An 11,004-nucleotide genomic window follows, 5' to 3' on the forward strand; every position below is an offset into this window, starting at 1 on the left:
CGGTACGTTTTAAAGATTTGCCCTAAAGCTTGTAAGCAACATATTGTAACATTATATACGCAAATAGTGTTTTTAATAATGCTAATTTACGATAATGCTTAAGCGCATTAGCAATGTTTATACAAAAGTTTTAACCATGCGAATTGCTGATATACCGCTGTCTGGTATTAGCGATGCCGAGCTACAGCCAATATGGGGTTATGCGTTAATGCTTGTGGTTACTTGGGTACTGATGAACTATCGTGTTGCCAAGACACTGTTTCGGTTCTGGAAATAAGAATTTTAAGTTTGAAATTAACTGAAACCTCCTATGGTGAAAACGTGGTTCAATACTTTCAAGAGAAATGCATGTTCATAATTAATTTTTCTTTATTAAAAACAACACAAAAGACAGCTTTTTCAATAATTTTCGAAGATTTTCTCAGTGATTTAATAAAGCAACGATGTGTTCCAATGTTATTTGCTTTGACAACACTGTTCTGAGTCGAATCGTTTGTACTGCTATGTTTACCTCTTTTGTTCTCCCACCATCCTTATGAACAGCGAGTGAGACGTCAAACTCGCAGTTTCCCATAAGAACACCAGAGGATAAAAGAGACGACGACTACCGTTTGTCGAATGGTGCGGTGAGTGTATGCCCCGATAAACAATTTAGACAGATGGCTTTTTACGCATCTATGCCGATACGCTATGCCGATTACGCATCAGATGTCGATTAGCAGGTCGCGGATAGGAACGCGAACTTACTGAATAGGGGGAAAAGTTCGAGGGATTTTTTAAGGGGACATAAAAAAATTCAGTTTTCAGGATTGCTTAAAAAAGCACCTTGCGGGTGAAAATGGGTTCGGTGTGTTCAAAATTAGTTCCGCCGCTCCAACTTTCAAAGCGAAAAATCAAAAGTTTAGCTCAACAATAGTGTCTTCCAATGGTAACAGCTTGAAGAACTAAAGATAGCAAGAAGATTGGTATGCTGATATCCCCCACTCAGTCAACCCATCGCTTGTAATAAGGTAAAACAATCAGTGACCCGCTTAGACTGCTTAAAACTAGTTCTTTACCCTAAGAATGAATAAATTTTTTTGCTAAAGTATGGTTCACTCGGAACCGAGGCGTGATCTTATGTGGAAGTTTGAAGGACAAATAACGTCGTGTCGATTTTGAGCTAACGCTTTTGCCCCTGTAAACGGATTAAAAGCTGAACAAGCTGGTATTCAATAAAAATTTTATTCTCATGGTTCACTTTCAGTAAAATCCTTAGAAAATATATACACTTATAAGAATCACAACTTTGGTTTCTCTAGATGTAGAAACATTGGTTTGCTATCTACTACAGTACAACACGCTTTCTTTCTGTTTGGCTAACGCTACTCTTACGCATCTAATTGACTCGATTAGTTTCATCCTTAAAGTTAAAGCTCTCTGTCTATGTGTTGTCCCTCATCTACGATTCGTTTTGGTATCAAAAATATATGTAGTTCTTTGCTGTCTTAGACTAAAAAAATAAATAGCCTTAAATAGTTTCACCTGACATAAATGGTCAGGCAGCTTATTTGAAATCTCGATCTATGTGCATGATTATGTAGTTTAAAGCTCTCTCTTCCAAAATGACTTTTAGGCAGGTGAATATAAACTACACGTTAGTTGAGAAAAAAACCTTTCACTTATCGTTGTTAGATCTATCATGTGTTAACGTTGTTTCTGAGCTGATTTGACTTCGTAAAATTGAAATCTAAATTGTTGGTTTTTTATCACTTTGGTTGGTTTCTGAGAACGTGTTCCGGATTATCTAACCCAGGCAGCATCCTCTCCCATATGGTCTAGTGGCTAGGATATCTGGCTTTCACCCAGAAGGCCCGGGTTCGATTCCCGGTATGGGAACATCTTTTTTCTTCGTTTTTAATGATGCACTATTGAATTTTTAGCACGCCATTTCTGCTCCCCAGGGTCTATAAGGTTTGGAGGAATTGTTATTGTTGTAGCTGTTGGAAGTTGAGCTGTAACCGTGGGTGGAAGTACTAACCGGATACTGAGCGTTTCCGTAGCCGATGCTAGCGGAAATGGTTCTGCTTGGGTGCAGGTTGGAGATGTCGGTGTAGGTGGGACCGTTTGGATCTGCCGATTGCGACTGTTGCGGCTGCTGCTGCTGTTGCTGGGAATGCTGCGCCTGCTGTTGATGAGTGCTGGCATCGTGCTGGCTCGTGTAAATATCGTGCGAGCTAGCGGTGGCACTTGTTGCGTACGCTGATGAGTGAAGTGTGTGCGGCACCTGATGAGCCGCTTGCAGGGCCGATGCATGCGACAGATTCGTCTGGTCGTGTGTCGGGATTGTAGCAACCTGTGGAATGTAGGCCGCAGACGACGATGCACTTTGTGGTGCGTAGTTCTGATGGTAGTAGGTGGATGCGGGTGGATAAGCCGATTGGTAGGAATTGTTGTGCGACCAGCCTGGACTTGCGTTAGCCTTCGAGGAAAGTTCTCGCTGTGTTAAAAAGCACTGCAGGTGAGACATGAGGCGAAGCCGTAGGGGGTCCTGGACGTCCATTCCTTCGATCGAGACTAGATAGCGAGCGACTTCGGCGACGCATTCCCGGAATCCGATGATGTGGTAGTCCATCGCGAACCGTTGCGGATCGTAACTGGTGTCGTCCAATCCTGCGAAAAAAGGATAAACACAAAAGGACCGCCATTAATAAGCGAGGCAGATCATTCGTACCTTTCATAAGCACTTCAATCAAAATAATAACATAATAATCCTACTTAACAGGTCCCAATCTACCCATAAATATCAATTTCGACTGCCGAACCGGGCAGTGGCTGGCATTTTGACTTGCACTCTCGTGGCGGTTCTAACTTTTCCACGTTCCCACGAATCGGAACCGAAACCCAAAACTATACAGCACACATATTTACCCATCACTCAGCCGGGAGGAGGAACGCACGAAAAAATATATCTCATGCATATTCCCCCTATTCCAATTTTTGTATTATTTCTACCGTCGTCGTGTGTGAGCAGAGGCCGCTCTCGAGTTCCCTTTCCCACCAGCAGCAGCAGTAGCGGTAGAACCGCGCCGGCAATTGGCTGCATTTAGCCTATCTCGTTCTAGCCATTTCCCACAGTCGGTAGCCGGGGTCGAACCGAGAAAAAAAACCCGGTCCCGCTGGGAAGAAGGGTGGAAGTCGATTCTCGCGTGTATTGCTCACACCGAACTCGGCCGCCGCGCACGATAATGTTTTGATGATGATTTCACATATTAAACAATATGTAATGTATTATGGCAGTAGCGCAAACAAAAAGCCAGAACTACCGCCTCGGGGGACGATAGCGAGTGTCTGCGAGCCGACCGGCGTGAGAGAGGGTGGAGCGGGTGTGCGAGTCATTAAAATATCGGGAAAATATCCCGAGTTCCCACCGGTCCACAGTTCGCCGGCCGACGTGTTGTGGTTCACGATCCGGAACGGAAAAGGATTCTCGGTCGCGGTGCTGGTGGTCGCAGGGGTGAGCGATTAGCGCGAAAATTGGCCCAGCCAGACGAGCTAGCAGAGAGATAAACGCCGATAATGGGATTGCAGTAAGTATAGACAGCTTCTTTACTGTGGTGATGGGAAACCTATATATCCTATCCAATGATTACCAATAACTTCGAATGCTTTTTTATGGCAATTGCATTCACATCGAGCATCTTTTCGGGGCCTGGTCAACTGGCAGTTAACCCAGATTCGAGTTTTTTTTAAAAACAGGTCAATCTTCTGAAATTTTAAAAATTAAACTGCGGTCACGTCTGATCGGATGAAACCCAAAAGAGAATCGTGGTATTTTTCGATTTCGAAATTTAAACAAAATATCGGAAACCAACCGGACAAAGAAAAGTCTATTTGCCTTCGGCAACCACACAAACGTGTCCTTGTTTCTAGCCCGGCTGTGTTGTGGGATCGTGGGAAAAAGGATACCGGATGTATTAAGTTCCATGCCACCGAATGGCATGGTGGTAAGGGTACCTGATAAACATCTTGCGAGGGACGAACGCAAAGGAGACAGCACGAGAATGAATGTGAAATGAAGTCAATGTGGGAACGTCAGGGGTCTTCCCGGTTGCCTTGTCTCGCAGGCCAGACTAGTGACGACTTTGTTTCGTTAATTACGTAAGACTGCTATCCTGTTTCAAGGAAGTGAAGTCCTTGCTCTGGTCAAGCAGTACAACAACAGATGGTGGGTTAAAAGTTTCCTCTTCTAGAGAAATTGCCATTCGAGTGATGTGTCTGAATGCTGTGTGCCTGAGATGATAAATCATCTCGTGTTACACGTGGACTTGCATCGTTTAGTATGAGAAAATTTCCGGTTGTCCAATTTTTGCTAGTTCAAAAAAAAACATGGTCCTTACCTCTGGCGTGCAACTGCTTCAGATGGTCCACGGTGAGTTGCAGAATTTCGGCCTTTTCCAGCTTGGCGGAGCCCTGCTTCTCGTAGGCACTCGGAACCAACCGCTTCAGTTCCGAGAGGGACGAATTGATCCGGTCCCGGCGTTTCTTCTCGATGACTCCACGTCGTCGCTTCCGACTTAGCATTTGACAGCTGTCCGATTCGCCAGGTGAGGTGCTGTGGCGTGGGAAAAAAAATAGAACGTAGAAGAAGGAAGCAAATTAGTCGCCATACAGTCAAAAGAGGGGCAACAAGTCGCCGTCGTCGTCGTCGTCGTCATCGTCGGTTGAGTTGGGTTTGAAGGGGGGACCAGAGGCGAGAGGGAATTGTAGACTTGTAACATAATATATGACTTTTTCCATTTCGTTACGCACCCCTACATGTGCGGGTCTGAAAGTTTGTATGCCGCGCCGTTCTGCGGGATTCTCACCGCTTCAGTGGGTTTTCGAAAAAAGGAAAACAAGGGGGCTCGGCTCGTGAGACCTCGTTGGACTTGGGAAGGGACAATTGCAAAGTGATTGGCGCTACCGGTACAATTGACTTATTGTCTAATGAATGATCGTTTAGCAAAAGCGACGTTTCTGGAAATTGAGTTGAAAACGATAATTTTTCTATCCCAGATTGTTGAGCCTACTGCGATGAAATGCAAACGAAAAGGAGCCTCACAGTTGTTCGGACCTTCAACGAACCAGTTTCTTGACCGGTTGATTACGAATTTGCTAGTAGGACACGCAGAAATTCACGTAAAAAGCTGTGTGAATTTCAAAACACGCGTACTAAGCCATGCAAATCTTGAAATCTGGGTTAAAAAGACAAGTAAATTTCGAAATTCGCGCCAAAAATTGCATAAATTTCTGGATTTATGTCTGAAATAAGAGAAAAACGGCTAACCTTTGAAATTCAAGCAAACGAACTGAGTGAATCCCAAAACTTTGCCACAAAACGACGTAAATCCCGATATTTCCGTGAAAAACCGGGTAAATTTTAACATTCGCAAAAAGAAAAATCGCGCAGATTTTAAAATTTACGTATGAAATTAGCGAAATAAACCGGAAAACTTCGATATTCGCGCAAAAAAAAGCTGAGTAAAACCAAAAATTCGTGTAATAAACTACGGAAATCCTGGAAAAAATCTTTTAAATTGAAAAATTGGCATTAATTCAGGAATTCGCGTGAAAAAACACGTGAATTCCAAAAAATGCACAAAAAGCTATGTGAATTCCAGAAATTGCATAAAAAAGCCATTCTAAATTCCGTGTTAATCCACGTTAATCCCATAATTTAGTTAAAAATAACCGCTAGCTGTGAAATACGCGAACAAAAATTGCTTAAATTCCAAAAATCTTGTATAAAACTGCGTAAATCCCAAAATTCGTGTAAAAATACAAGTAAAACGTACAATCTAAAATTTACAAACAACCGAAATAAATCCCGAAATCAGCGTGAAAAACAAATAAATTTCGAAATTGCACAAAAAACAATGCAAGTTCTAGTATTTATGTATGAAATTAACGTAAAAAACTAGGTAAACTTCCAATTTCGTGCAAAAAGCTGCACTAAAATGTCCAAATTTGCGTAACGAATTGCATATGTTCTGAAAGTCCTTTGAAAAAAATAACGTAAATTCAAAATTTTGCAAAAAATTCTGGAATTTGCTGCTCTGAAATTAGTGTAAAAAGCCACGTAAATACCATAATTCATTTAAAAGTAACCGCTAGTTCCGGAATTCGCGTAAACAACGGCGTCAATTCCAAAATGTGCGTGCAAAACGACGTAAATTCGGAAGTTTGTCTAAAAAATTAAGTGAAATTTGAAAACCGCACGAAAAAGTCCAGAATTTATGTATGACATTAGCGAAAATAACCGGTGAACTTTGAAATTCGCGCAAAAAACTGCGCAAATTCCAATATTGGCGTAATAAATTGCATAAATTTCGAGAATCCTGTAAAAGAATCATGCCAGTTAGGATATTTGCGAAAAAAATCCGGAATTCGCCAGAAATTAGTCTAACAAGTTATGTAAATACCATAGTTCATATAAAAAGCTTTTGAAAAGTTTTGAAATTCGTGTAAAAAATCTGCAAAAATTTCAGAACTCGTGTTTAACACCACGTAAATCGCAAAACTAACACAGAAACTGCGTAAATTCCGGGATTTATGTCTGCAATTAGCGAAAAAAGACGGGTAGAGCTCGAAATTCGTGAGAAAGAACTGCGCAAATTCCGAAATTCACGTAATAAACCATGCGACGTTCGAAAATCGCGTAAAAAAAATTTATTTAAATCCTAAACTTAGCGTAATTATTTGCGTAAATCCCGAAAACCGTTTAAAAAACTGTGTAAATTAAAAAATTTGCATAAATTCCGAAATTTAATTACAAAATTCGAAATTCCCGAAATTACCGTAAAAACTCCATAAATTTCGTCATTTTTGCAAATAAAAATTGCATAAACTCGAGTATTTATAACTAAAATTGGCAAAACAAACTGGTAAACTTTGAAATTCGTAAAAAAAAACTGTGTAATTCCCAAGAAATTTGCGTAGTAAACCACGTTAATCTTCAAAATCACATGGGAAAATGGCGTAAATTCCGAAGTTTGCAAAAAAAGTCCCGTAAAAAGCGACTATGGATTTAACAGTGTTTTCTGGTGTTATATTAGAATTATATATATTAGATATTCTTCGAAGTGCTACTTTAACGCTCGTAGGGATTGCATCAACCTCAGATAATTCATCGTAGATCGATGATTCAAAGGTTCAATTTGTTTGCCACAACATTTAGCATAAAAACAATGTAAAACGATAAAAAAAATACAAAAACGGTAGGTAAAAGTTCAATAAAAATTTAACGAAAAAATAGATTTGTCAAGAGAAAATCACAGTTTTTAAATATATTTAAGCATCCTACAATTCGATTTTAATATTAAATAAATCACCAACAAATTTTAGGAATTTCAATATGCAAACTGCTCAGCCCAAAATCCACAAAAAGGTACATAAACTTTGTACTTTTATACAAATTAAGTTCTAAGCCATAGTTCGTCAATAATTTTGTTGTTTTACACATGTTTTTAATCTTATATTTTTAAGTTAAAGGGATGACACAGTTACTTCATTAATTAAATTTGATACAAATATCTCACAACTTATTAGTTCATTTTAGGCGATAAAAAACCCTTTTCGTTAATCACTAGATCACTAAAATTCACTTAAAAACGGAAACTACTCTAAAGCGTTAATGCTGAAGGTCACTTAAACAGTTGTTTGTTTGTTAGGCAGGAAGCTGGAATTATACTTATACTAAACCAGTCGCCAAATTTCAACAACTGACTGCCAAATGCCGACAAAAGTTGGAAAAACTTTGGCACTATTCCGGTAGCAAAACTTTAGCATACATCATGCTACCGATACGGAAGATTTAATTTCTAAAGTTCCAGTAAAACCCGTCTTGTCTTGCCAAATTGGCAAACATCAAGCAATAGGTATACTCACTGCTCCTTGCCGGACTCCTCCGAGTAGACGTCGTCGTCCGAGAGCGACTCCGACAGCGTTCGCTTGACGCCCTTGGAGGACGGCGGTGTCCACGTGGTCTGATGGTGATGGTTCGGCGTCGAACTGGCCACCGGTATGCCGGCCGCCGTCGAGTAGCCCCAGTGCAGCGGGGTGTTGTGATGATGGTGGTGATGTTCCATACTCCTACGTTTTTAGGCACTAGCGAAAATTTTCCTTTCTACGTACTTCGTACTACGGCTTAGTTTCACGTGTTTCCAAGTGACAGACGCACTGTGCGCTCCCGGCGTAATTAGTAACGAGCGCCAATAATAAATATTTTGCGGTTCAACTAAACTGATTGGTTGGAAAAGTGTTCGATAAAATTTGTACAAGTCCTCGTTCTCGCTTGCCGTTGCTGTTCTTCCACTTGTCCCGTTAGGCGCACTCGTTTCTGCTATTGTGTGTTTTCCGGTTTTTGCGACCGTAAGGCCTACACGTGACTTGTCATGTGTACAAACGACGTCCGACTGATTTAATGACGTATGCCGAACGCATGCAATGCATGTGCCATCCCCACTCCCGGGCGCGCAATGTTTATGATTTTTATCACTTGTGTGGAAAGCAGCATAGGGCAAAGGGTGAGAGAGTGCCTGCGAAAGTGAGAGGATGAACGTTATGTTTATGCGCTCTCGACATCGCAGCAGGCGCTCGGCTTGAGCTGCATAACCCTCGAAGCAGCATGCCTGCTGGCATGGACAACGGAATGGAGGGCGCCTACGGTGGCAGGTCGATCGGAGTGAAATGACCACCTCATAGTCGTTGTCGGTTGGTGGGGGAACCCATTTCTAAAGGAAAACGCTTTTGCTCTTATCCCCACCCTTCGGAAAGAAAATGAATTTCGGTTCATCGCTGCTTAAAGAGAACGATGCTTGCACGTGCTGGCAGAGCCTCGGAGCGTGGCTGCCTCGCGTCTCTACAAGGCGAGCGAGCAGTACCGGTTATCTCCGGTCTCTTTCCATCCTCCGTGCAAAACAACGTCGCAATAAGGCGATCGCCGCCGTACGATTTAGGGTGGGTGGGTGGTTGGGCTAAATTGAATGGTGGTTTTGAAGTGCGAATGTGCGCGTGTGCCGCTTCCGTCGACGGCAGGATCCATCCGGTAGGGTTCATCACGATATCCACGGCGAAAACGTTTGATGATCTCGTTTCTTGTGTGCGCTGCCTGCCCTCCCGAATGGCGCGTACACTTGTTGGATGCACTTTTGCCTCGCGTTTTGGTCACGTGTGGAGCCGACGCCACCGCAACCGCCAACGTCATTGTTGGATCAATAGGGTTTATGTTGTATGTACTGTGTTTTGGCGGCCGGCGGCGTAACGCTTGGTGGAGAGTCACGTGTTTGGAGTTAACCGGAAGAAAACTTTGGACGAACAAGTGGCACATGTCCCGGTGACCTTGATCTACAATCAGTTGGGTCTGTCGACGTCTGAGAGGTGGTGGATGTAGTGTAAAAAGAAAGTCGTCTTCAGCTGAATACTTCAATACTTTAAATAATATTTGGACAGTTTATGACTCCTTCAAGAAAGTGGTTCTCGTTGTCTTATGATTTAATTCAAGATTAAATTAAGTATTATTTCACGAAAACCCATTTGGCGGAAAGTACCATTTCGCGGAAAACCATTTACCAGAGTAAACAATCCTGCGGAAACTTCTATAGCAAATTCTGCATGGTGTCGTAAACGTTTTATAGATGACTCAGGGTAGCCCCCCGCAGAAATCACCTCTGTCTAGGTTTATTTGTTTTCCTAGTTATGTAGGCTTCTAGTACTTTCCTTCTGTTAGGTCCGAACGAGTGATAGTGAAAGCGACAAGCTTAATTAATTGGTTTACCGCAAAAATTCAGTTTTCGAAAAAAAAGGAATTTTCTGCGTAACAGTTTTCCGCAAAATGGTACTGCCTGCAAAAATGTTCCCCTCGGAATGGTACTTTCTGCGAAACAGTATATTCTGCGTTATAGTCAATTGTGAATTAGTTTTCCGCGAAATAGTATTCGGCGAAATGTCATACATACAACCGTTTCGACAGCTTCCTGAATGGAGTAAATAAGCGTTTTTATATGTGCAAACAGGCTTGACACGCTTAGTGCAGCTTTGATTTTGTTTATGTTGGCAGATTTGGAAAAAGTTATGTATGAGACACTCATAGAGTTTATATTTATATTTATTTACTTAATAAGCAGGCTATTTTAATGCTCTAATAATAATTAAATTGTATGAAATTGCCTTAAAATTAAAATTAAATCCTTCGGCAACACTTGTTGAATAATCGAAGAAGTCCAGCTATACTACCGTAGATCTAAAGAATCTAAGATCGCTAAAATTCACAGAAATCCACGGCTTTGCCAAATTATTGATCATACCTGAACCTGGTGCAAAATATTTATTAGATGGGTACTGGTGAGTAAAGCTGGAGGTTAAGTTCTAGCAGAAAGCACATTAGACATGAAAATAGCACAAGCGACAATGCAGCGGACAATCAGAGTGTCCAGAATTGATCCGACTTGTGCAGGAGGGTAGCTGGAACGAGTCTCTCCATGGAAGGCGTCGAAGGGCAAACTCCACAAATCTCTGCTGTCGATTCTGTCAACTCCATTGCAATAGTGAGGATTCCATACTTGCAGCAATTTTCGTGAGTTGGATGCGCCCCAATGAGCGGTATAACGACATAGGGGCATCGGAGATAGAGTTAACCTGGTTAAAGATGTTCATATCGAGAAAGACAAACTCTCAGTTAGAAATTCACATCGTTGAACTATATAAGGAAAATCATTAGTCCGAGGTGGTTACCTTGAGGAATCCCAGATGAGGCAGCAAATTTACTAGAAAAATTATCACCTATTTTCACTGTTAGCTGACGACCAACGAGGTACGAACGTAACCAGCTGATAGCTCTGCCGTAGAGTCCCAATTCCAGGCTAAGGTTGATGTTTTCGAAGGCTGCGGTCATGTCGAAATAAATTGCAGCAGTTTGCTTTCCGAAATACGTAGTAAATAACAAAACATTGGTTACAGTCGAGCGTTCTAGCGCAAATCCATGCA

The 11,004-nt window shown here is 41.7% G+C and overlaps 1 protein-coding gene and 1 non-coding gene across 2 annotated transcripts; one reads left to right on the top strand and one right to left on the bottom strand.

The window, feature by feature from the left end:
* Positions 1 to 1,806: 1,806 nt before the first annotated feature.
* On the top strand, positions 1,807 to 1,878 carry Trnae-uuc (transfer RNA glutamic acid (anticodon UUC)). The gene has a single exon. It is a non-coding gene; the product is annotated as a tRNA-Glu (tRNA).
* Positions 1,879 to 1,918: 40 nt separating this feature from the next.
* Positions 1,919 to 8,108, bottom strand: LOC128737941 (hairy/enhancer-of-split related with YRPW motif protein). Its single transcript, XM_053832724.1, has 3 exons — positions 7,909 to 8,108; positions 4,380 to 4,594; positions 1,919 to 2,652 (listed from the first exon to the last, which is right to left on the bottom strand). The coding sequence occupies exons 1-3, from the start codon at positions 8,106 to 8,108 to the stop codon at positions 1,919 to 1,921; spliced, it is 1,149 nt and encodes a 382-aa protein (XP_053688699.1).
* Positions 8,109 to 11,004: the final 2,896 nt, after the last annotated feature.

The sequence above is a fragment of the Sabethes cyaneus genome, chromosome 2, assembly GCF_943734655.1.
Source record: "Sabethes cyaneus chromosome 2, idSabCyanKW18_F2, whole genome shotgun sequence".
Classification (NCBI taxonomy): Eukaryota; Metazoa; Arthropoda; class Insecta; order Diptera; family Culicidae; genus Sabethes; species Sabethes cyaneus.